The sequence below is a fragment of the Carcharodon carcharias genome, chromosome 10 (genome assembly GCF_017639515.1).
Source record: "Carcharodon carcharias isolate sCarCar2 chromosome 10, sCarCar2.pri, whole genome shotgun sequence".
NCBI classification, from domain to species: Eukaryota; Metazoa; Chordata; class Chondrichthyes; order Lamniformes; family Lamnidae; genus Carcharodon; species Carcharodon carcharias.
Window position 1 is genome coordinate 71,082,461 of NC_054476.1, and position 26,840 is coordinate 71,109,300.

At 39.6% G+C, this 26,840-nt stretch overlaps 1 protein-coding gene across 1 annotated transcript in view; it reads left to right on the forward strand.

Annotated features, from left to right (window-relative positions):
- The window catches only part of ptdss2 (phosphatidylserine synthase 2), a 121,395-nt gene that overhangs the window by 55,073 nt on the left and 39,482 nt on the right, over positions 1 to 26,840 (forward strand). Inside the window, exons 3-7 of the mRNA XM_041197786.1 lie at positions 3,773 to 3,855; positions 7,624 to 7,691; positions 17,908 to 18,042; positions 22,227 to 22,277; positions 23,494 to 23,607. Coding sequence (XP_041053720.1) covers positions 3,773 to 3,855; positions 7,624 to 7,691; positions 17,908 to 18,042; positions 22,227 to 22,277; positions 23,494 to 23,607 — 451 coding nt within the window. The remainder of the gene's footprint in view (positions 1 to 3,772; positions 3,856 to 7,623; positions 7,692 to 17,907; positions 18,043 to 22,226; positions 22,278 to 23,493; positions 23,608 to 26,840) is intronic.

A 26,840-nucleotide genomic window follows, 5' to 3' on the forward strand; every position in this document is an offset into this window, starting at 1 on the left:
ACTAGGTCACAACAATCTTTTCCTGAGGGAAAATCGAAGTAGATTCCTATTATGTGGATTTAGGATAGACGGAGGGTTGATCAGGGTATAACAGAATCTAACACGTATATGTTTTAGTTTGATTAAAGAAGCCAACAGTAGAGTAATTAGTATGAGTTATTTCTCATCTTAACACATCTCTTTTATGTGCTTTTTTAAAAAAGAGAAACATTTTACTTCGATTCTTATTTCTTTCTGCGTGTGGAAAAGGAATCTTGCGGAGACCCACTTGCTCGTATCAGGGCCTTTGTCTGAGTGGGTTCATATTCTTCGTAGTCTTGAATATTGGGCTTGTTGAATGTGAATACCAAGTCTGACATCAGTTGAGCATTTTTAACTTCATTAAGGAGCATACATCAATACTGCTATCTTTTGACAAAGGTAACTTGTCAAAAAGATAAAATCCAGGGCCCTTCATTGAAGCTGCATGTGACGGAACAGTTTTCTCTCCATATATACTTATAGCTTAATTTTTAAAAAGTCCTTTCTATTATTTGTATTGTAAGTTCTGCTTTTTCATTGTTTAAACAACGGACACTTCAGCCTTTTATTAATGAACTACCTTGTTCTGGGATTTTCTTTTGCTTTCCTTGCCTTTGCATACCATGTGCTCATTTTGATCCGAGTTTTCAGTGGTTTACATTTATTTATATGCAATCATTCAACTGTGTAACCTTGAACTATATTTTTGCTCTTTTTGATACTTTGTGAATGCCTTACTTGGATAATTCCAAACAAAACAACAACTTTAATATGCATTTGCATGACTAGTGCATAGATTAGCATTTATCGATAGACCAAAACTGGGCTGTAATGTTATAAGTCATAATAAATTACTGATTTGGCCTATAAGATCTCAGGGGTGGTCTTAGTACAAAGGTGGCACTTAATGTGTTGGCAGTGGAGTCACAAAACTGTGTGAAGGAAGCTTTGTGGGAACATCATAGCATTGGCGAATTTTGGGTTGACACTTTTAGTTTATGAAATTGGTTCAACAATATTCAAAGAAAATTCTTAAAGCACAGCTCTGCGCCCCAGAATTAACTGATGTAATTTAGTTTCCCTTCCTGTTGCCCTAGAAAATGGTTCAGTTTGGCATGCAGCCAACTCCCTCACTCTGGAGGGAATTTAATTTCTTTTTTCAGACCTCACTCCACGAGTGCATAGCAAAACCACGTGATTAAACTTCTGACCTTGTGGCATGACATGCAGCTGACGAGAGTTGCTGTACGTGATACTCCCTACCTCCGGTTACCTGACAGCCATTTAATGCACAAAAAGGATGACTAATTGTATAAACAACTTTGCCTTTTAAAATGTACAAAGCAACTTGGTGATACTAAAAGGTTATCTTCCTTGAAACTGTAGGATCATTAATGCAGGATTATTGAGTAAAGGCAGTTTAAATTAGATCATTCAGATTATCGCAGTAAAGTGAGCGGAGGCAGTAAGAATGGACATTGTTTCCTCCAAGGAATTGTGTAGTACTCATTGGTATCTAGACCTTTTTGCCTCTTCATCCATCTCATGTTTAAGACACTTATTAATATCTACCTTTTTGCCCTAGCTTTCAGTCACTTTCCTCCTTTGGCTCTGCATCAGTTTTTATCTCGTGAAGCACCTCGCGACGTTTTCCAACGTTAAAAGGATGCAAGTTTTGGCAGTCATGGATGTTCCTACAAAATTAAAGTTTGTACTTCATTCAGCCAATTAAGTTAAAGGTATTTCATCAGGGCTGTGAGTTGAGACAATTATTTCCATGAGTATGAAATCAACTTGACTTAAATTCTTTTCTTCATGCCGGAAATCAAATCTTGTGTATCCAACTTCTCATATAAATGATCCAAAAGTATTGGTTTCTGATTTGTATAATCCTTTTAAGGTTTTCTTTGTGCTCAAGTGTACTCCATTGTTTTATGAACCAAAGCTTGAGTTAAAGTACTAGGCTGTGTTTGCTGCTAATGCCACACATGTATAGTTGTATGTATGGCTGCCATCTTTATAGGAGGCATTGTGAAGCAGAACACATGCGTGATCATCACTGGCCCTTGAGTTGCAAATATCAGAGCCAGTAGCATCAAGTTAATATTTTTAACAACCCACTCCATCGACAGCTCACCCTAAACCTCGCCGACAAGGCTGAAAAGAGCAAGTGGCAAATGGGACCTATTACATTCGCCATCCTCACCCCAACTCCCAAGTAAAATGACATATCATGTTAACGTCTTTTTAGAAATGTATTAAAAGATGAAATATCAAAAGAAATGGCTGGGGGGAGAGAAAGACAAAGCAAGAGACACTGAGACAGGGAAATGGCTGCATCCTGATTGGGTGCCTGGCTGCTGTGGGGCTCAGGAAGTGTGGAATTGTTTGAAATTTCAGACCTGTCATTTAATTAGTTCAGAGAAATTGCCCCCCGGTTGCGTTAGGTTTTCTTATGGTTTAAATCATTTTGGGGATACATGAGTAATGAAATAAGATTCATTATTAAAAATTTGAAGACGAAAAGAAGCTTGAGGGTGGTTTTGTCTCCTGTAAATGATGTCATTGGATTCTATGCAGACTGGTATCGGAGGCCATCTTGTTTTGGCAGGAGATACAGTGGAAGTATTAACCTGTAACTAGATATTTGGGTACAGTATGCATATTACATTTTGGGGTTGAAGTAGATTATTATTCCCCATAAGAACTAACCTGCTTAGGGCATTTGTACCTTTTTGGATCACAGTTGTATGTTTTACTCATTTACATTCAGCGAACACTCTGAAAGTACTCTGAATTTTATTTGTGTGGATTTCTTTAAAGCCTTAAACATGCTTTTAAATGAGATCTATTGATATTGTTAAACATGTACCACATTTTACAGTAGCCAAAGAAATATGGATTGCTTGAGATTCAGATGTGTTCTGTTGCTGTGCCTGAATTGGCGCCTAAGTGTTTAGGGTCCACCTTGATGTGGAAGGGCGTAATTGGTAAATGTAGAAGCTTCACTGTATAATGTTGTGGGTGGTCTCGTGTCAATTCTCCTAGCTCTGCACTTTTGTCAGTTGATCCTTCACCATTATTGCTTGCCTCCACCTACCATCTCTGAGATCATTCCCAATTTAACGGAAAGTAAAATGATCACAATTGTACAACAGTGTGCACATTTAGGGATTTTTGCCAATTTTTCTATTCCACGATTTTTCTGTGTCAGCAGAAAAAAAACTAGGTTTATATGTTGGGGAAGGAGTGGGAAGGGAGTGGGAGGAAAGATTGAATGTTGTGAGCAAGAATTGTTTTGGCTCCTTCTGATTTGTGGAGCTACTGCAGTCAGCTTGTAGATCCCAAGATTAATGGGGAGGTGGAAGTGTGGGGTAGGTGGTTTTCAAAACTGTTTTGAGGAATCTGCTCAACCCTAGGAAAGCACGCAACAGACTAAGAATCCAAATTCCCCAGCCTATCTGGTGGCAAAAGTAGCCCTTTGACTTGTTTATCTTGTTCCACCACCACCCCTCCAGCAAATTGCTTACAGTGAAATCAGTCTCGTATGTATGGGGGCATTCAACTTATTAGGTAGACGAGCTTAGCCAGACTGGCTTAGCAGTCATATCTTGCAACAGGAAAATTGATACTCTTTTAAACTGAAGGTTTCTTTAGGCACCTTGGATGAATAAGAGAGGACTTGGAAGATGTTTTTAATTTATGGGTCTTGAATGTGAGATGTTTCTCCATTTTACTGTTTTATTTACAGAGGGATTGTTGCCAGCATTCTTGTGTTCCTATGTTTTGGAGTCACTCAAGCAAAAGATGGGCCATTTTCCAGACCTCATCCAGGTACAGTAAAGTGATTTCATAATAGCTGTCTCATTCCTTCTCAGACTCTGTCTCCCAGTTATAAAGCTTAGCTCTGCAAGTGTAAAGAATAGTCAAGACAATTAACTTGACAATTAATGTGAAGATTGGATGTGTCACCTTGGTGAGGATTTGAGCATAATTGTGCAGATAGAACCCAAAGCCTGGTTTGGAAAAAGGCCATTTAACCTGTCAAACCTGTTCTGAATTGCAAGCCATGTGCAATTCATTCTACCGTGGGCTCCACCAAACCACTTCACATTGGAAGAATGGAAACTGATCCCAGACAGAAGTCGCGTAAAGTTTCTTCCTGCCCCCAAAGCAAATTCACATGAAGCTTTGGAAGAGTTTTCCTTGCCTTCATGATGGGTGCTTTCTTTGATGCGAAGGCTCCACAGGTCCAGCAGCTTGGGAACTGTTCTTCACCCATTTAAGCATCTCTATCTGTATTTATACCAATAATCATAAAACCTGTTCCTGACCAGACATGTAAAAGTTTCAGTAATTACAATTTCAAAATTCACCAGATTAACCCAGAAAGTACAGTACAATGCCTAACTATAAATCATAGACCAATTTTGACCCAGGCGTTTGCTCATTGCCCTGTTTTGTAAAAATATCGAATACAATAATGGGGTTCAGATTAATTTTTTGTGCGCCAAAGTGCCACATGATCTGCAGCAATTGCTATATTTGTGGTCTTTATAGCAATTTGGGATATCCTTGGGACCAGTTTCCATCCTGTTGATATGTTAGTTACACAGAACAACCTCTGAAATGCAAGAGCGATGGAAGATTCAGGTCACATTACAAGCTTTTGTACTGGGCTTTTACCTGCAAGAGTTTTGCCAAATGCAATCCCTGCTCTCAACTTCAGTAGCTTTTTAATAAGGTCAAAAATGAAACAGGACTTGAAAAGTTATAGGGAACCTCGGTGCTACATCCTCTAACCTGTGTGGCCATACAGCAACCTGAAAGCTCCTGTACAGGCTGCAAACAAGTTAGCCCCTTTAAGTTACCACATTTCTACGGCTCTTGCATTTCAGAGGTTGCCTGTATAACATATCCAACAGAATGGAAACTCATCCCAAGCTTATCTCAAATTGTTGTAAAAACCACAAATTTAGCAATTGCTGCAGCTCATATGGCACTTTGGCACACACAAAATTAATCTGAACCCCGTTATTGTATTTGAGATTTAAAAAAAGACTTGAGTGATAATTTACAAATGGCAATTTATTGCTGACGTTGGGAGGTGGTTGCTGCAATTCTTTGTAGACCAAGAAGAATAATCTAGAATCTTTAAACAATTTGGTATGCAATGATCTCCTTTTAAAGTTGGCATGTGATTGTACAGAGATTTTTCCTGTTAATGCAAGTTGAAGCCTGAATCACCAAATATACTTGAACCACATATTGAAAAATATATAAAATTAATAACGGAACTGGAAGTATTCACCCCATCACTAAATTTGTTCCTGTTTTGTTAAATTAAAAAAAACTTGGAACTTTTCTAAGGGTTCCTCAGTACCCTGGTCAAAAGGATGACCTCTTCCAAGGCTTTTACAAATGGTGTGGCTAATAGATAAAAAGTATAACAAACACATTAGAAATTCAACATACAGAAAATGCTGGAAGTACACAGCAGGTTAGTCAGCATCTTTTGAGAGAACAGGCAAATTAATATTGCTGATGTGTCCACATCAACAGATTCATCAGTTACTAAAAGACACCCTGCTGACTCTCCGTAGCTCCCTGACCTCTACCTGTTGCAATGTTCTGATGGTACACAGTTTATTTGTAAAACAAGTCTATTATAGTTAACATCCTGTTGAGACTTTGTATAAATAATTCATATTATATAATTGCCCCCTGAAATAGAGTTAACCAAACAGCTTTGTTTTGAGCTACACCCAGAGTTCCTTCTGCTGTATAAAAATTAAAGGCATGTTTACAGTTCGCATGATGAATGTCATAATTACTTCGACTAATCTTCATATATAAATAACTTTGAAGCATTCTGCATAAATTCCTAGTTTATGTATGCAATAAAAGCATTTCATGTTAAAGCACATTGCTTTCGTAGTGCACAATCTTGCTAAAGTAGCCATGGCTTTAATGAACTCAAACAGGAGACATTAATCAGTAGATGGGATTTGTGCCACATTGGGGTTTATCTGTTCTATGGAGAATTTCTCTTGACTCAAAACAGTTTTAACAGAATTCCTCATTTCCAAAAGAATATGGACATTTCTAAAACTTATATATTTAGTTTTTTAGGAAATCAAGGTTACTTCAAGAGTTCTTTTGTCCTGTGCAAAGACATGGGATGGCAACAATCTTGCTCCTGACATTATATGAGAAGGGAATTTTTAAGGCTTTTTCTGAAACGGTGCCACTCTATATAAAATTGCACTGTTAAAATATAGACTAGTGCTGTATAATTGGAGACCTTGGGCAACACAGGTGTCCATCATCCCTGTAAGGAAAGGTGAAGAAAAGTTGGCCTGCATGAAATACAACTGATCCACATGCTAGTATATTTTTCTGTGGGGAAGGAGAAGGGATATGATATGGTTCTGGCACCTTGATGTCATTTTACAACAATTTGCATTTATACAGATCCTATAACAAGATTATGTACTTCATAGGAGTAATATCAAACAGTATTTGGCACTGAGCTGCAGAGGTATTAGGACAGTTTACCGAAATAATGCCTAAAGACCTTGTTTTTAAAGAATGTCTTTTCTGTGAGGGCAGAGAGATTTGGGGAGGGAATGCCAGAATTTAGGGTCCAGGCAGCTCTAAGCACAGCTGCCAATGCTGGGGTGACTGAGATTATGATTGGGCAAGAGGCTAGAATTGGAATATAGAAATTTGAGTTGTAGGGTTGGAGGAGTTTAGAGATGGGGAGGGATGAAATGATGTGGGAATGTGAAATTTTGCTTTTTTGACCTGTTACATTTTCAAAAAGACAGACTGTGTCTCAAAATGACCAATTCTCGCCCTTTCCAATCTTAATCAGGTGGTTTGAACATAAATCATTTCAAACCTATTAGAAATTATGTAAAATTGCACAACTTTGAAAGATGAGGCCATCACATGCCACTTATGTAGTGTACTCCAAATAAACATGGGGAAGTTTCTTTTAAATGCTACATGCATCCACCTTGACATCCCATCATTTTTTTCCCTCTTGAATCGATCTTATGGAGCAGAATGAAATGCAGGGCATTTAGGTATTACTTCCTGTGCTGAGTGTCGGTAGGAGTCGTAGCTTAAGTCCAACCTATTCACACCCATGTTTGCTCTGACCTTAGGGTTTAGTTATGCTTCTACAATCATATTGCCAGAAAGTGGGCACTGGATGTGGCTCTCGGGACTTTGGTCATACACCCCTGCTCTATCATTCTCTTAGTTATTCACTTTCCTCCCTGTGGGACAAGGCCTCACCAGCTCACCTTGACATATCAGCTCTTGGGAATCATTGGTGAAAAGCTATACTGTATCACCCACTGCTTACGAGGCTTTTGCAAGTGATTCTTCAAAAAAAAGAGGAGTACTTCACCTCAGGAGGACAGGGGAGGTGTGATGGTTACTCTTATGGTATGGAGGAAGATTGTAACAGCTCTGGTTTGTTTAGATCATAGCTTACAATTGATTGCTGATCAGTTCCCAGGCAGCGTAGTATATTTTGGAACTGAAGTCATTATTTTAAAGTATTCTATAATTGGATGTTCTCTCTTGCAGCATATTGGAGATTCTGGTTATGTGTCAGTGTTGTGTATGAGCTGTTCCTCATCTTCATACTTTTTCAGGTAAGGAAATAGTCTTTGGTTCTTCATTCAAAGGTCTTTAAGCATCCCCCACAAAACTGCTTCAGGACCCATATGTTTGAACAGTAGATTTTTACTAGCAAAGCTTTGCTCTGCCCAGCTATGGTAAACACTGATGTTGATGACATCTCAAGTTAAGCTCCACATTGAATGTTTTTTGCGGGGACCCATTGTTGACATTATGTTTGTGCTGAGCTGTGAAATACAAATGCTGCTTTGAACTAAATGCTGATTTGAACTGTGCTCATTTCTGAACTCCATAATCAATCTGACTGCTGATGGCTGTAAATGCAGATGGATTCTTTACATGACTTTAATTGGTCTACTTGATTATTTATTAAATACTAAAATGCTTCTAAGAAACCTAGCACAGTAGTCAAGGCTGCAGTTGAATGCGCATTGTAACATTTAGCTGAAATGGAATTTGTACTTTGCTTTATCTCCATTCTACTTTTGAATTCCACATTTTGTATGTAGTGATTTTTCTACCAAGTTTTTGCACCACTTTTTGTTCTTTTGGCTCTCTGTCTGGCTCGCGACTCACTCATATTTGAAGCAATAGCAGAACTAAGACTTTTAAATCTGAAATTTGAGTACGGTTCTATAGTACCCTTCATGTTTCAACATTCAACTCCATTTAATTTTTCCTACGTTCAAAATCTGATATTCAGTAAGAATATTGAGATTTCTGTAGGAACCCAGTCTGATGAGACATTTTTCAAAATTAACAGCAGCTTTAGTGTGGAATACTAGCACTGAAGTTAACAATTCTTCAGTTAAATTCCACATGTCGTCATGGATATCTTTTGTGGAAAATTGAATTTTTCACTTCTCTTCATCCAAATCGTGTTCCCATCTGCCTTATCTGTACAAGCAAACTACTGCATAAAAAGCATCTTTATAGTGTATCCATATACTAGAGCTGATCTTTGAAAACTGATCCATTCCGTTTATTTTCATCAATATGCATATTTTAGATTATAGACTCAATCTTAGAGCAAATAATTAGTTATATGATCCAACCAAGGTTAACTCGGGATGGAATAGTCCAAAAGGCTTTTGCATTTGTCTTGCATAATTACGTATTACTCAATGTATTTGGCCAGTTTGTAAGCAGTGTGTTCAGGAGCCGGAGCTTTTATGCGTGATTGGGTTATTTAAATTTCCTCTTCATGGTAGAAGGCCACCTCAATGTGCCGCCAAAAACCGATTGTGTACAAAGCCACTAATCTACAACTAATGTATAATTTATTATAGGCAGTGTTAAGAGACTGAAGATGATTCTGTGTTAGCTCAGTTTAGTGGAGCAAGAGTTTGCATTTAAATGTAATGTAGTTCCCATGTCACTTTATATCTGGTCGTTTGTGCTGCATCTGACCCGAGAGTGTTGATATTGGAAACTGGAAAGGAGGCGAGTGTTGTGTTCCCACTGTCTTCATTCTTTACTGTAAGTATTAATTCAAATAGAATGCTTCGTAGAGCTTTATTCATTTTGCTGATGCATCCTTTGCCATTTTTCATATCAGCATTTTTGTTTATTTACTGATTTCTGCAACTTCTGCAGTTTTTAAAAATCAAAATTAAAGTTAGCACAATATGCTCTAGGATTGAGTTGGTTATTTAGAAGCTAGTTGAATAGTGCACTGTAGTGAGGGGTAACTTTATGATTTATGCTAATTGGACCGATTGATTACATCATAGTACTGAGCAGCCCTGGTTCCTCAATGCACTTTACTGGGCTGGAATCAGTGGCTGGATTGACCATTGCACCAGGAGTTAAAGGTCTGGATCTTTCCAGCAAGGAGTATAAAATTCTATAAATGTTTTCCTATTTCAATTGTGTTAAGTTAAATAAGTAATTTGTTATGAGGTCTGTTGATAAAACCTGATTAACCAGAGTCTGTAAATCAATTCAGGATCAAAAATTGTTCTTGAAAGCAGCTTGGCAATTAATATAATGCTCAATCTCAAAGCCTGATCCCTGACCAGACAATACTGAATGTTAATTATTTGATGTTGCAATATCTTAATCCTGTTGATAGTATTGAGATTTGATGGGCCAGAAATCAAACTCCCCTTTTCTACTACTAATAACTTCTGAGTAATTCCTTGAAATGGACACTGAGCGAATTGAGAACCACTTTAGAGAGGAGGGTGAGGCTATTCCTGGGTTCTAATAGCAGCACATGTAGCATTACTTGGTGCCTTTAGGAAAGACAGGAAGTAAACTGGGACAGTGGCCTTGAGTCAGATGCAAGCTTTACCATTCTTCAGCTCTTGTGTTTCTGATGCCGCACAAACACGAGAATGCTCTTCATAAGCTGCATGTGTAGTGTCTGAGAAATCTGCATGTATATGAGAAAATGGATAAATACTGCTTTTTCATCCCTAACTACCCAGTTCTGCTGCATTTATAATATCTTAAGCTTATACTCAGTATTTTGTGACGCATCTCTTGGGAGTGCCAAAATACTACACTCAAAACAGAATATTTATGATCACATAGATAAATAAATGTAGGGGAGGCAATTTACCCAGTCAAGCTCATGCATCCATAGAAACCATAGAGTTCTTGCCCTCCTCATCATAGCCTCCTCTAACAGTATCCTAACCGTTGAAGAGTTTTTGCCTCTACTACGTTTCCCAGAAGGTCACCATTCTAGGTATTTAATCAACCTACTTGTAGTGCTTCCTGACTCCTCTCATAAGGTTTAAGTTAAAGTTATGCTTTGTATTTAGCCTTGCTGTTCCATATTGTAACTTGTATACCTCTATACACTTGATATTTTGTTACCTTTTAAAAGAGCTACTGTCATTCTTTTAAGGTTGGATAGTCTGAGTTTTTATAGCCTGTTCTATAAGTAGTATTCTGTGGCATAAGGGATCAAGCCTCATGGTCGTTATATCTCTTGTGGCTAAGCTAAGCAGTACTCTTAGCAGGGTATGTTATAGTTTCAGTGTAACCACCTCTGATTTGATGACATGACTTAACATTGTTAGCTTTTTTGATTTTGAGCAGGTGACCAAAAGCTTGTTCAGAGAGGTAGGTTTTTAGGAGCATTGTAAAGGAGGAACAAGGTGGAGAGGTGTAGAGAAGGTGCCTCGTATCTTTGGGCCTAGGCAGCTGAAGGCACAGCTGACTGATCGAGCAGAGAAAACTGGGGCTGTGCAAGAGGCCAGAATTGGATGGGTGTAAAGATCTCTGAGGATTTAGGACTGGAGGAGGTTGGAGGTAGGGAGCAAGGCCATGGAGGGATTTGTGAACGAGGATGATAATTTTGAAACTGAGGCATTTCTGGAACAGCAGGCACTACAGGTCAGCAAACACAGAGATGATGAGTGAACAGGACTTGATGTGAGTTATGATACAAGTAGCAGTGTTTTGGATGAGCTGAAATTTAGAGGGCAAAATGTGGGAGACCAGCAAGGAGACTTAGAACAGTAGAACTTATAGAGGTAATAAAAGCATGAGTGAGTGGTTTTGCTGAGCTGAGGTAGGGCAGGTAAGGGTAATGTTATGGAGGTGGCAGTAAATGGTCTCTGATGGAGAGGGCCTAGAGTGTGAATGTCAGCTGAGGTTCAGATTGTGGTTTATCCTCATCCAGGAGTCAGGGAGCAGGATGCTGTACCTAATAAGAACTTCTAAACATACCTGCTTTAAAGACAAAATAGATATTGTTTGAGCAACGTGTAGATGGGTTGCAAAACTGAGTTGCCACCATCATCTTCATACCTTACCACCTCATTTACCTTCATAACATAATCACCCAGCTCAACTGAATCAAAGAGCCCTTTTTGTTCCCTCGCTATCAGCCAAAGTAGACTCAAAGATACCTTCAAAAATCTGTCCAAAGCCCTTCATTCCTATAGCCTAAAAAGGACTTGCATTTATTAAAAATTATGAACATCTCCACATTTCCCCAGCTAGCCAATTAATTACTCCATTCTTTCCTTTTGGTAACTCTGCTTTCATAGCAGAAAGATATGAGATTTTTCTCCACCTGTTACTACCCTAGGTCAAGGTGCTGAGGAGATTTACCAGTATACTACCAGAAATTAGAGATTTCAATTATGTGAAGAGATGAGGAAGTTGGCATTGTTCTCCTTTGAACAGAGAAGGCCAAGGGCAGATTTGTTCTTTTTGAACTCACTGCCTGAAGGTGGGTCCTGGGTGATTATCCGCCTAACCATGATTTTCTTTTACTACGGGGTAGGGTGGGGAGGGAGGCCCAGGGTCTATTAAGCTGGAAAGGGATTGAACCTTTTGTGGTTGTAGTTAATCTGATCCACACGCTAGCTGTATAGCCCACCAAGGACAGATTTAAGAGTGTTTGAGATTATGAAGGATGGATGGGAGAAGCTGTTTCCACTGACAGGGAGATTGGCAACCAGAGGTTGTAGATGTAAAATAATTTTACAAAAGAACCAGGGGGAATGAGAATTTTTGTTCTGAGTAGCAAGTTGTGAACTACATTGCACTTCCTGGAAGGAGGATGGAAGCTAATACAAAAATGACATTAAAAGTGAATTGTTCATATACTTGAAAGAGATCAGTGTTGTGAAGAAAGAACATGGGAGTAGGACTAATTGAACAACTCTTTCAAAGAGTTGACGCAATAGGTGGAATGGCCCCCTTTGCTTTATCATTCAGTGACTAAGATAGATTAGTTGTGGCAGTTCACTGTTCTACTCTGGTAAGCCTTATTCCCTATTGACCTGAATTTTAAATGAGGATTTACAGATTCACCCTTATCCAGCTGCCTGTGGCTTCCTACTGTGTATTCAGATGAAATATGATTTCAACAAGCTTGAGGAAAAATACCACATGCCAGGTGGTTGGAGAAAAGACAATACATTGGCATATGAAGTAAACATGTCCTATTATATTTGAAGAGTTCGCTGCAAGTTGACACCTATAGTTAGCCAATATTAAACATTCACAAACAGATGATAGAATGACCTTTTTAATATGGGGGAGAATAATAAGGGGTATCCAATGCTGTTCAAAACTCAACAATTTACCCATTTTGTAAATATTCCAGACCACTGTCAGATGAGCCTTGGCAACATTGCCATTTTGGAAGTCATAACATCATGTAAATTTTTTTAACTTATTTTTGGTTTGAATTGATGTCTTGCCCAGTAAAGGCATATCATATTCATAACCTTACACTGAGCTCATATGGAAATTTCAGAAACTGTCTTTCATTTGTTTAAAATGGAAACTGATAAACTGTTAAGGTGGCTGCAAAGGGGTCAGGTGACCTTTGATTATTCAACACTGTCTGGAAGCTTGACAGTATAAATTGAATAACCATGAGTGGGGGATATAGTCTTAGGGCATTCAGTACTGTAAGGGTTAATGTGGGATTGGGGAAACTGTACTGTCCATGTAATGATGTAGAGAGTCACATGGGAATAGTATAGTGTAGTGGTGAGTCTGGCAGAGTTGGCATGAAGACAGATACAGGATACAGTCCTGTCTAGGTGCTATGTATATAGCTGTGTGTTATTAATAAAAAGTTATTGTTTAATCATACAAGCCTCTAAACCTCTTCATGAGACAATATACAACCGTACAATAGGGGCCTCTCCTGGAATGGACATACCAAGACAAATGATACCTGTGATATTCATACCTACCATTGTTCGAAGCCTACTCAAAACAGAGGCAATGGATTCCTATATTCTGTATCCAGGAGTGCAATTCAAAAAAAGAAAGCTGATGAGACCAAATATCCACAAGTGTGAAAGACCACAATCTATCTCACATTGTAAATCAATGGTCTTTTAGCTTTCAGCCATTCTTGATGGACAATGGCTGTCGACCATGTGACCGAAATTGGTTCCTGTTACTGAGATCCTATATTATTTGAAGGCACAGAAGAACTCTGGGCAGACTGCAGAAGAACACCACCAAGCTAACAGCTGAAGAGAGGCTGTGCCATCTTTGCATTCTCACAACTACTAGCTATCAGCCAGTCTGAGAACCAGACTCTGAAACTACATGCAAGCCATCAAGCAGCCAAGTACTCAATCTTTTCCAGGTTCAAAGTTCACCAGTGGATCAACATCTTACATATTTGACTACAAGCAACTTGCTGCGCTTTACAAGACCCTCACTCAACTTTAAATCCTATCCGTTCAAGAAGCCACAGACCTGCCATGTGGGAGACAAATTGTAAATCAGAGACAGAATTAACTGTAATCTGTAAAAGTGTGCTACCTTTATCTGTGTCCAGTGTATGTGCATGTGTAAATGAAACTGAGTGTGTGATGTTGCATTAAGTCTAGGTAAGCTTGTGACAATAAATACTCTTCATTATGCACTCTCAAAAGTTTGCTGCTGAGTCATTTAATTGGAATACACACTCCAGGGTAAGAAAAGATGCACTTCTTTCCACACCAAACTTACTGATTACGGGCCGTTTGAGAGCAAATATATTCTTTCCATGAGATTCGTGAGTGATTAAATGAGCTGAAAGCAAACAAAGGGCTTGTTTTCAACTGTGCTGGATCCACAACTAAATTTTTAGACAAGTTAAGTTGTAATCATAATTTAAAGTTATGGTCATTGACATTTTTTTTTGAAAAACCCAGATATTTGGATTTCTGTAGATATACATCTATATATTGGTGAGAAAAATAAATTTGTGCACGCTTGTTTAGAACACTCTTTTAAGCTCTGAAACATTGGGTTGCATCTAGCCCAAATTGATTGGTGAACGTCATCTCTGGCTGTTTAATGAAGTAAATTTTGGAACACTGTTTTTTCTTCAACATTTTTTCTTCAAATGAATGTGCAATGTTACAGGGAACATACAGGTGCATTAAACAATGATCTCAAGTTGATGTTAAAATGAAAAATTACTATAATTGTAAACTTTACTACATTTGCCCCCAACCCACCAAACGATTTGGGTGAAAATGCAAGAATTAGGGGCAATCCCATTTTCTTGCCCCTCATTAACAGCCTTGCTGTTTTGAGCCTTAGAGCTGACGTCACCAACAATTCCAGTGCCTCTGGTTGAAATTCTTCTGTAAGTGACTCTAGAGCTGACAGTAATATGGCAATTCAATATTTGTTGCTGTATTTTGTCCTTTTGTCTAGCTGGTAAACTAAGATATTAGCACCTTATTCCAGAGTAGTTTACGATTGTGGTGGAGGATTGTGCTGCAGTTGGTTAGGGGAGGGGTGGGCACACCCTGAAACAATAACTCAGCGAACGTTTGAATCGGAAACTTTTGTGTTGTAAGACTTCAGTTGTTGTCTGGGCTGTTTGATGTCCTACTGCTTGCAGGGTTGCCTGGATGATGGATTCTAGCAAGTGTAGTGCTGTATGTAGGCATCTACCTGCTCTGCAGCCTGGGAGCAGCCCTGCAAAACTGCTACTGGTATCACAACACCTGAAAACAAGCAATTGTAGGTACTGTTTGTCTTCAGTTGAGCCTGACTGAGATTTTAATTGAATGATGCACTTCATTAAGTCTTTTGTGTGGCGCAAATTTTACTTGCCACTTTTTTCAACTCGAGCCTGAGTGTTGCCCAGGTCTTGCCACATGCAGGCATAGATTGGTTCTTCATCTGGAGTTGTGAATGGAGCTGAACCTGGTGTAATTGTCATCAAACATTCCCTACTTCTGACCTTGTGAAAGAGGGGAGGTCATTAATGAAGCAATTGAAGTTGGTTGGGTTTAGGACAGTGCCCTGAAAAGCTCCTGCGGCAATGTCCTATGGTTGAGATGATAGGTCTCCAACAGCTACAACAATCTTCCTTTGTGTTAGATGCGACTCTAGCCAATGCTGAGTTTTCCCCCAATTCCCTTGTTCAATTTTACTTGGGCTGCTTCATGCCATATTTGGTCAAATGCTGCCTTGATGCTAAGGGCAGTCTCTCATGCCTTACATCTGGAATTTAGCTCCTTGGACCACATTTGGACCAAGGCTGTAGTCAGGCCTGGAGCCAGGTAATCCAGGCAGAACCCACACAGCATTGGTGAACAGGTTATTGGTGAGGAAATGCCTCTTGAGCGCTCTGTTGAAGACACCTTCCATCACTTTGAGTTAGACTGGGGTGGTAATTGGCCAGATTGGAGTTGTCCTACTTTTATTGGACATTACATACTTGAACAATTTTCCACTTTGTCAGATGCTGGTGGTGTAACTGTGCTGGAACAATTTAGTTTGGCTAGAGGTACAGATTTCTGGAACACGGCATCCAGCACTGCAGCCGTTGCTATCTAATTATTCTATCAAAAATAGAATTGGTATAAGAGTTTTGAATGAACTACTGCTTATAAGCGTATACTGGATATACCTGAGTTCTCATAATGAATCCTGAGCTCAATAAAGATCCATGTAGTATGACTGACTTACCAGGGTACTTCTGTTGGATCATGCAACATCCACGCATTAAAAAACCTGATTCTGCAGTTGTTACAGCTGATGTCTATGAACTCTGGTGTTTAAAATAACCAAATGAATTGGAACAAGAAAGCAATCCAAAGCTAATAAGCTACCGTTGCTGATGGACATTGAAGACACCACAGAGAGTACATTCTTTGCTCTTGCTACCTTCTGCTTTTCCCAAGTGGTGTTCAACATGGAGGAGTACTGATTCACCAGCTGAGGCTGGACGGTAGGTGGTAATCAGAAGGAGTTTTTCTTGCCCTTGTTTGATCTAATGTCATGAAACTTAATGGGCTCCAGAGTCAATGTTGAGGACCCCCAGGGCCTCTCCGTCCCTCCATTTTACCACCATGCCACAACCTCCCTCCCATTAGGAGGACAGAATCAGGGCAATGTTTCCTCTAAGCTGCACAATCATGCAGCAACTCAAGTTTCTGCGCAAGCCGGCCCCTCTTAAGTTACTGCATGTATGCAGCTGCGTGAAAGAGTTTAAAGGATCAGCACACTTAAATAGGCTGTGCACAGCAAAAATCTTTAGATGGCCAGTTAACCCATGGATGATGAATGAGTCACTTTAACTGAAAGGTATGATTCAGTGACTATCAGGCAGTTTCTTGACATGTCCATGGGACGCAATTTTGGCGCAATACCTTAGATGTTAAGGAGAGGACTTTGCAGGGTTGTCTGGGCTAGATGTGCCTTTGTCGTTTCCAATGCTGGGTCCACCCAGTTTTATTCTAGGTTTTTCATAGTGATTTGATACAACTGAGTGGCTTGCTAGGCCATTTCAGAGGGAGGTTAACAGTCGCACATGGCCAAATCTGGTAAGAACGACAGATTTCCTTCCTAAAGGGCATTTTTCCAACAATCTGGTTGTTTATTGATCACCATTATTTATGCAAGCTTTTTATTGTAGATTTATTTAATTAACTGAATTTAAATTCCCCAGCTGCCCTGGTGGGGTTAGAACTCGTTCCTTCAGATCATTAGTGCAGGCCTCAAGATTACTAACCCAGTAAAGTAAGCACTGTGCAGTCTAACCAAGTAATTATTGTGTTAGTTTCTGGTTATGCTAAAGCTCCCTTATTTATATTGCAGGGTGCATTGCATGCTAATGAGATTTGAACAAGTGTTCTTTCTGGAACAGGCAATATCTGTTTGAAGTCTCATCTGGAAGACAGCGCCCACAACAATGCAGCATTCTCTTAGTGGCACTTTACTATGCATATGTGTTATCTCATTTGTGCACAGTTGGTGCAGAATTGTATCTTGAACTTTACCAAAATAGTTATGTAGATTTTGTCTGCTGAATGAAAATGCCTTGCTGGCTTCTGAAAGTAGCCTGCAAATAGACCCTGAATTAGAACACAAGCTGGCACTTCATATTTTTCAGCCACTAGCGGTTGGGTAGCTGGAGGTAGCGATTGGAAATTCCATTTCTGGAGGGCTTCACTGGCCCTCAGCAAGTATACTGGGTTATTTATACTGCAGTTACTGCCAATGCATTTGGAGCAAAGTGTATAAAGGGAGTATCAATGTAACCAGTTCAATTAATGTGCTAATTTGCAAGAAGAGAAGGAGACAGTTATATATGAGATCTAATTTTTTACTGCAGAAGTTCTTAACATTTGAATACTTGATGGACTTGTGTTTTATTTCATTAACTTTTGTCTCCAGGTTCTAGTCAATCAGATAAAATGGCACGCATATTAATATCAGTTAATCATGCACCTAGGTTCTGTAACATTTACCAATGTATTTCACGATGTTTGATTTTTGTTTCCACAGACTGTCCAGGATGGTCGTCAATTCATGAAATTCATTGATCCTAAACTGGGTGTCCCTTTACCAGAGAGGGACTATGGCGGGAACTGCCTTATCTTTGACCCAGGAAATAAGACGGATCCATATCACAACATCTGGGTGAGATTGATTTGCATTTCTAAACTGCTGTATCCCTCCTCCTTCCACCTGCATAGAATCGTATACAGTGGATGGAATCCAGTTACACTTGAACTCTTGCAGTGCCACCATCTCAAATTTTCAGAATATTGGCAACACTTTGTTTTTTATCCCGGTCTTCCCTTTCTTGAAATTAGGCTCCTTTGCAGTTAGGTTTCATGACTCTGTACTAGTTCACCCAAGTGGTTATTCCTGCATGATCCATAACAGATGGTTTGTCTGTGGTGAGAAGCAGTATTGCAGCACAGTAGATGATGTTACTCAAAGGGTGGATGGAGGGAGCTTTGACAGATCTGCCCACCAAGGGGGCAACAACATGAATAAAAGCCCTTTCCAAACCTCCAGATCTACAAAAGTCAAATAAAATATACCAGCAAATAACAGCTGGAACTTATTTAGCATAATTTAGTGTAGTAAAATGTCCCATGGCTCTTCTCAGGAGTAAACTCCCAAACAAACTCTCAAACTGCGAACCAAACGGAGTGACCAAATACTTGGTCGAAGAAGTAGGTTTTAAGTATTTTAAAGGCGGAGAGAGGCAGAGAGATTTAGAGAGGGGATCCCCAGAGCTTGTAGCCACCAATAATGTGGCAAAGAAAATCAGGGATGCCAAAATCTTGGAGGATTGTAAGGTGTAGGAAGCTCCAGAGTTTGGGAGGGAGCAAGTCATGAGGGGATTTGAAATCAAGGATGAATGTTAAAAATTGAGGTACTTCTGAACCATGGTGTTCGTCTGCAAACACAGGGCTGTGGGTAAATGGACTTGGTTCAAGTTAGGATACAGGCAACAGATCTAAGCTTGAGAATACTGCATTGAAATGATGAGGCTTTCAAAACCAAGTGAGTCAAGGCATATGCAGGAATGGAGGATGTTATGGAGATGGAAGTAGAGGGAAAAATTGACCAGGGTTGTTTCTCCCATGATTGATAACCGGAAATCCAAGCTAAAGGATTGGATAAGGGGACATCAGATTCGGGTGAGGGCGGGGGGTGTGGCAGATGGTGGAATTTCAATTCAATAAAAAAAGAATCTGGAACTAAAAGCCTGATGATGATCAAGAAACCATTGCCAATTGTCGTAAAAAGTCATCTATTCACTAATGTCCTTAAAGGAAGGAAACCTGTTGGCCTACCTGTGACTCCAGACCCACAGCAATGTGGTTGACTCTTAAGTCCCTCCTGAACAGGGCAATTAGGGATGAGTAATAAATGCTGGCCTAATCAGCGACGCGCATATCCCATGAATGAACGAAAGAGTCCTATTCATGCCATAACCTGTGGAATACAACCTGCAGAAGTGAACATTTATTATCAGAGCTGTGACATATTATGATCACTTTGGTAAAGAAGTAGAGGGCAACAGTACCTTCCCTCCCCTGCTTCCGCACCCCCCCCCCCACCGTGAAGAATCGATGTATTCAGTAAGGGAGAAAGTTATAGTCGTAAAGAATTACATTGTATGTAGAGGCGCAGTTATCTGTAGCCTTTCCTTATCTTACCTGTTAGATATATTTGTGATATCATTTCAGTGAATAATTTATACAATTGACACACTATATCACAGTAGAAAGCTGTTGTTTATCATAATATTCTTGTTTAAACCTTGTGTCAGAAATGCGCAGTGACTCTTACTAGATAGCTGTCCTTTGTATTTGTGACTTGTTGCATGTGTGCATTTAATGTGAATCAGGTTTGGTCTCCAAGCCCAGTATGCATCATTAACTTTTCTTTATACCAGCTTTTTAATCAGTAAATGTGGCCTGAGGGCATTGGTTTATTTGATTATACCGCATCAAAGCTCTCAACACTCCATTTGAGTTCATAACTGGAACAATGGCTTTGAAGCTTCGCTGGGGAGGAAAATGTCACGGTTTAATTTACTACATCTGCTAATGGCAGTTGAAGCTCCATTTATTATTCATATGCTTATTATAGTTTTTCTTTCAGATTTTTAAAAGGTAATAAGCAGTTAGCAAATCTGTACCCAATTAAGGGTGGGAAAATCTCTGGTTTTATTTTGAATTTTGTGCTTTTTTTAATCCACTCCACCCCCAACCAAGTGATGAACCATTTCCGAACTAGAAGGTAGATAGAGTACCTTGAGGGCTTCCAAGTGTAGCGTTGTATTATTTTCTCCTTGCCCCATGCGAGTGCCCTTTTCAAATAACTTGCCAATGATCAGGAATTGGCTCTGCAGGGAGTCCAAGACTATTGTTAGGAAGGAACAGAGGAACAGGAATAGGCCATTTGGCCCTTCGAGCCTGATCCACTTTTTGCCTAACAAAAATCTGTCTAACTCTGCCTTGAATGAATTCAAAGACCCAGCCTCCACTACTTTCTGGGGAAGAGAATTCCATAGCCGAATGACCCTTTGGGAGAAAATGTTTCTTCTCGCCTCTGTCTTAAAAGAGAGACCTTTTATTTTTGAACTGTCCCTGAGTTTTTGTCTCATCTCAGGACTGATCCCAGTGAATCTTCTCTGAATTGCTTCTAAAGTGATTTAAAAAAGGAGACCAAAACTGCACACAGTACTTCAGATGTGGTCTCACCAAGGCCCTGTACAGCTGTAGTAAAAATTTCTTCCTTTTATATTCAATCCCTCTTGCAATAAATGCCAATGTTCCATTTGCCTTCCTAATCACTTGTTGTAACTGCATACTAACTTTGTGATTCATATACCAGGGCACCTAGATCCCTCTACCACCAAGTTCTGCAGTCTTTCTCTATTTGAATCGTATGCTGCTTTTCTATTCTTCCTGCCAAAATGAACTGGTTCACATTTACGCAGTTTATACCCCATCTGTCAAATTTTTGTCCACTCTCTTAACCTGCCTATATTTATTTGCAGACTCCCAATCTCCTCTTGACAACTTATTTTCATACCTATCTTGGTGTCATCAGCAAATTTAGCTACCATACATTTACTCCCTTCATCCAAGGCATCGATACAGATTATAAATAGCACTGATCCCTGTGGCACTCTACTAGTTACAGCTTGTCAATCAGAAAAAGACCCATATATCCCAACTGTCTGCTTCCTGTTAGCCACCCAATCCTTTATCCATGCTAATATGTTACCCCCTACACCATGTGCTCTTACCTTGTGTAGTAACATTTGATGCGGTACCTTATCAAATGTCTTTTGGAAATCCCAAGTACACCGTATCTACCTGTTTCCCTTTATCCACCTTGAATGTTACTTTAATAGATTAGGTCAACACGATTTCCCTTTCACAAAGCCATGTTGACTCTGATAAAATCGTTATTATCTAATCATCCTGCTATAAACTCCTTAATAATGGATTCCTGCACTTTCCATATGACAAATGTTAGGCGAGCTGGCCTATAGTTTCCTGCTTTCTGCCTTCCTCCTTTCTTGAATAAAGGTGTTACATTAGCTATTTTCTAATCTGCTGGAACCTTTCCAGAATCCAAGGAATTTTGGAAGATTATAACGAATGCTATCAGTGCCCCCAGTTCTTTTTTAAGACCCTAGGATGCGGGCCATTGGTCCTTGGAACTTGTCAGCCATTTGCTCTAAAAGTTTTTCTAGCATCTTTTCCCTGGTGATGATGATTGTATTAAGTTCATCCCTCCCTTTCATCTCTTGATTTTCAAGAATCTTTGGGAAGTTTTCCAGGTCCTCTATCTTGAAGACAGATGCAAAATACCTGTTTAATGCCTCCATTTCTTTGTTTTCCATTATCAGCTCCCCAGACTCTCACTCTAGAGAACCAACACTAGCTTTAGTTGCTCTTTTCCTGTTCAAATACTTGTAGAAACTTTTACTATCAGTTTTTGTTACCAGCTGGTTCACTTAGTCTAATTGTACTGTGTTGCCAAAATTGCTTTGCTTTAAATGTTTGTAGTCCAGTGTTAATATTTAGTTGCTTCTGCAATCATAAGCAGTAAAGTTAGATAGTTGCCTGTTGAGCTTTATGTAATATATTCATTTTTTTCTCCCCAGAGAGGTAAAGTAGCTTTTTAAAAGAGGCACATTGAGACTATTACAAGCGAAGGGTAAAATACTAATTTTGTCAGATAATTAATGATGGGGCAAGTACTTTGTATGTTTAAAAAAAAAAGAAATCTGAAGTTTAATTAAAAGTTTTTCTTTAAAAAATAAAATGTTTGTTGTGTTTTAGGATAAATTGGATGGATTTGTCCCAGCCCATTTCCTGGGCTGGTACCTTAAGGTAAGACTAGAACTGGATCAGCTTTCCCTCACAACTATTTTGCTTGTTCTTAATAAAGTCTCAGTGTTCTCATTATCAGTTGCATTGCAAAAACATTTTGGAGCCTTGTCTGCCTGGTACGGATGCTGTCAGAAGGGCAGGTTAAGCATTAAGGTGATGTCTTGGTTTTAATCTTTTTGAAGCACAGGTGCTATAGGGGTCTGCTCGACTAGCTACAAGCATATGTAAAAGTGCAGAAAAACATTGACAGCTCCATCCAAGCATTGTACAACCCACATGCACAATCAACCCATGCATGGGATATAAGTATTGCTTTCTAGTTTTATCCCACTTTGATGGTGGACCTCCGATATTTCATGAACTTACCAGCCTTGCTCCACAGTCTTAAACGGGTAACGCTACATGTTATACACATCCTTGAATCAAAAAATAATAGAACATAGGAGACCATTTGCCCTCACATGTCGCTGTCAGTTATTTGAATGTGCTATCCAATTAGTCTCACCCCCCTGCTTTATCCCTCATAGCCCTGCTAATTTTTGATCTAACTCTATAAATGCTCCGTTTTTCCCATATCCTTAATACCTTTGGTTAAAAATCTATCAATCACGGATTTAAAATTAATAATTGACTCGACGTCAAATTGCAGTTTGTGGAAGAGTTCCACATGTCTAGCAGCCTTTGTGTGATTTGTTTCCTAATTTCTCTCTCAAATGGCCTGACTCTGATTTTAATGTTATTTCCCCTGTCCTAAACGCTGCACTAGTAGAAAAAGTTTTTCTTTTCTCCCTCTACCTTATCAATTCCCTTCAAAACCCCAAAGTCCTCAAAATTAGCCCTTAACCTTATACAAGCCTCTGTAATCTCTCTACATAATCTAGCCCTTGTAGTCATGGTAAATCTGCGTGGCACTCGTTCCTGGGCCAATATCCCTTTCTTTTGGTGACATGTCTGGAAAATGAATGAAGTACTCTGTGTGGTAATTGCACTCATTACCCAGAAAGATTGGGTATGCTAAACCCGTTAACCACCTTGCTGATTGCACAATCATCCTATCACATAATGCAACCTTGTACTTCAGGTCTGGAAGGAAAAACAAGCTTCCAGTACCCCTGTGATTGTAATGGAGAAATGATCCCATACAAATATTGTTCACTAATTAGTCTTTTTTAGCAACAGAAGCCAGCTAATTATGTATCTCTTTCCTTCTGTCTAGACACTAATGATTCGAGACTGGTGGATGTGTATGATAATCAGTGTGATGTTTGAATTTCTGGAGTACAGTCTGGAGCATCAATTGCCTAATTTCAGTGAATGCTGGTGGGACCATGTATGTATGCATACAAATATTTTCATGACCTGTGCTGACTATAACTTGAAGTAAACTGTATGCATGAAGCAATATTATAACTGTGCTCACCGTTAAATAAAGGTTTCATTCATTACAAAAGAATGCTTTATAAAGGGTTTGAAATCAAAGAAGGTTTGATATTTAAACTAGGAAGAAACTTGTCAGTACCCTGCTTCTCTTGAAAGCGAACTCTCAATAGGATTTGCCTTGCGTAAGTACAGGGATTTTTATTTGTACACTGTTGCTTGCCTGTAGGAAGATTTCTCAAAGCAATTATTTAAAAAAAAGTGGACAATTGGATGCTGAACAGGAAGGTGAAAGGGAAAAATGGAGAGGGCTAGAGTGGGGACTAAGGACAAGAGGAAGATTTTTTTTGAATGATTTTAAAAGCAGGCAGAAGGTGGCAAGGCACGGTACACTAGGCAAGGAGACTCAGAGGGTAGCAGCGTAGTGGCTGAATGAATAAATGCCAGTTCTGGAGCAGAAAGAGGATAAGACCAGAAGTGGTGCATTTTGGAGTATGGGAGTAAGGCAGAAAGACAACATCATAATTTTGAAGTTTTGTCACTGGACTTTGGGCAATTGGTGATTTGAGAGAACAAAGCGTGCCATGGATTACAGCATTTTTAGAGTAGATGCTGGGGGTAGCAGCGGATTAAAGGAGATTGACCAACTTGGAGACTGTTGGAGAAATCAAGTCTTGAATATTGGTGAAAGTCTGTACAGCCGTTTCAGTGATGGGTGGAGGTGGACAGCATTGTGGCGGTGGAAATATGGCAGTCACAGAATGTCCCTGTGACTTTGGTAAGTATTATCCAAGTGCTGTAGAGTGAGCTTCATCCCAGATTGGAGAGTCTCTAATAAGGAGTATTAACAAAGCTGTTATGATTAAGGAGGCTGAGCTTAGGGCTGAACAATGCATCAAAGTTTCAAGAGAAGCAAAATACTGCAGATGCTGGAAATCTGAAATAAAAACAGAAAATGCTGGAAAAACTCAGCAGGTCTGGCAGCATCTGTGGAGAGAGAAACAGTTAACATTTTGAGTCCGTATGACTCTTCGGAGCTAAAGAGAAGCAGAAATGTGCTGGATTTTATACTGTTTAAGAAGAAGGTGGAGCAAAATAGAAGGTCAGGGATAGGTGAAAGCTGAGGAGAAAATTGACAAAGATGTCATGGGCACAGGAAAAAGAGTGTTAATGGTAGTGGCAAAGACTAAAGAAGGTACTGATGGTGTTATAAAGGTACGGTGGCAGAATATGTTAATAGCCGAACCAGGGTCAGCACTCTGTGAAAGCAGAGCATAAAAATAAGTGACAGATGGCTCTCTTTTTGGGGGGTGGGTGGGGGGGTATTGTTTGGGGGGAAAAGGATTTTTAAAAAATTTAAAAATGAATAGCTAAATCTAAAAAAAAAGGGATTACAAAAGGGGTAAAGATGGAGGGAGTTAATTCATGGTCTGAAGTCGTTGAACTCATTGTTAAGTCCAGAAAGCTTTTAAGATGCCTAATTAGAAGATGGGGTGTTGTTCCTCCATTTTGGGTTGGGCTTCACTGGACCATTGCAGCAGACTAGGGACGGACATGTGGGCATGAGAGCAAGAATGTCCTTGGCCTGCTGCAATGTTCTAGTGAAGCCCAATGCAACCTGGAGGGACAGCACCTCATCTTCCAATTAGGTACTTCACAGCATTCCGGACTTAACATTGAGTTCAACAACTTCAGATCATGAACACTCTCCTGCCATCTTTACCCCTTTTCTAATCCAATTATTTTTTAAAATTTTATTTATTCATTTATTTTTATTAATTTTTAAAATCCTTTTTCCCTAACAGGGTCACCTGTAACCTGTTTTTGTTTTACTTTCACAGAGTGCTGAGCCTAGTTCTGCTATTAATGCATTCTGCTATCTTAACTTTATGTCGCTATCATCACCTTCCTAGGTTTTTAACACTGACGTTAATGCTCTCTTTGTCCTGTGTCCATAACATCTTTGTCAAATATCTCCTCAGCTCCCACCTATCCCTGACCTCCTATTTGGTCCAACTGTTACCCACCCCCCCCACCGCCCCCACCTTAAACAGTGTAAAATCCATCCCATTTCTAGTTCTCTAGCTCTGAAGCAGTCATACAGACTGAAAACATCAACTATGTTTCTCTCTCCATGGATGCTATCAGACCTGCTGAGGTTTTCCAGCATTTTCTGTTTTTTTTTAAAAAAAGTGTTTTAATAAACCAGTTTCAAACTACATTGTAAAAATATAGTTACTGATCTTCAACTCCAGCATCTTCACTTGACATGCTCAGCTGAGCTGAGTTAATCCCCAATAACACATGGACTTGAGACTTCTTGCTCCATAGTCACTTCATGGGTTTTTTCACTTCATTAAGAACATCTGCATCAAAAGTTTTGTTTCTAATGCCCCAACTTGGCACATGTCCAATCCCACATGCTCATGACGCTGATTTACTCAGATCTTGGCAGGTCACAGCCTGTTGCCCAGAATTCACGGGTCAACTCCAGGAGGGCCTTGAATCTCGACTGCGAGCCGCCAAGCGCGGCGCGCATGTGGTGGGCAGGCTCCAGGCCCGAGAGGAATCGGAACCGACATTTAACTCCCTCACTCAGAGCCCCAGCACCAAAGTTTCATACTTCCTAACTCAACCTAAATTGGCATCTGGGGAAATTAACGGGAGTCACGTTCAGAGGCATAAGTCCTGATGGGAAAATAAAAATTGCTTTGTTTTTGCAGTCATTAAGGTGAATGAAATTCAGGTTAATCAAAGTCTTGATATTAGCAGGCAATTTGAAAGTAAAGCAGTCTTCTTGTTGATGGAGAGGGCAGCAAGAGCAGCATGATGTTACTATATATGTGGAAACTGACCCTGTTCTGGCTGATGTTGCTGGGTATTTCATATAAGTTATGAAATGGTAAGAATCCAGAGTGGAGTCTGACCATGTAAGTAGAGGACAACAAACAGAGGATACAGTGATGCCTGCATTATGGCCTGGGGTCCCCCATCAATTAATCCTTGTTACCTTTTCTTCGTCCTCTACATGGGGTCATCTGACCATCACCTGAAAGTATGGGGTTCAGTTTTCACACGCATTGACAACATGCAACTCTATTGTTCAAATACCTCCCCTCTCTGCTTCCCTGTGTTCTCAGGCTACTTCCTGATAACCAGTCTTAGATAAGCTGCTTTCCTTTGCTA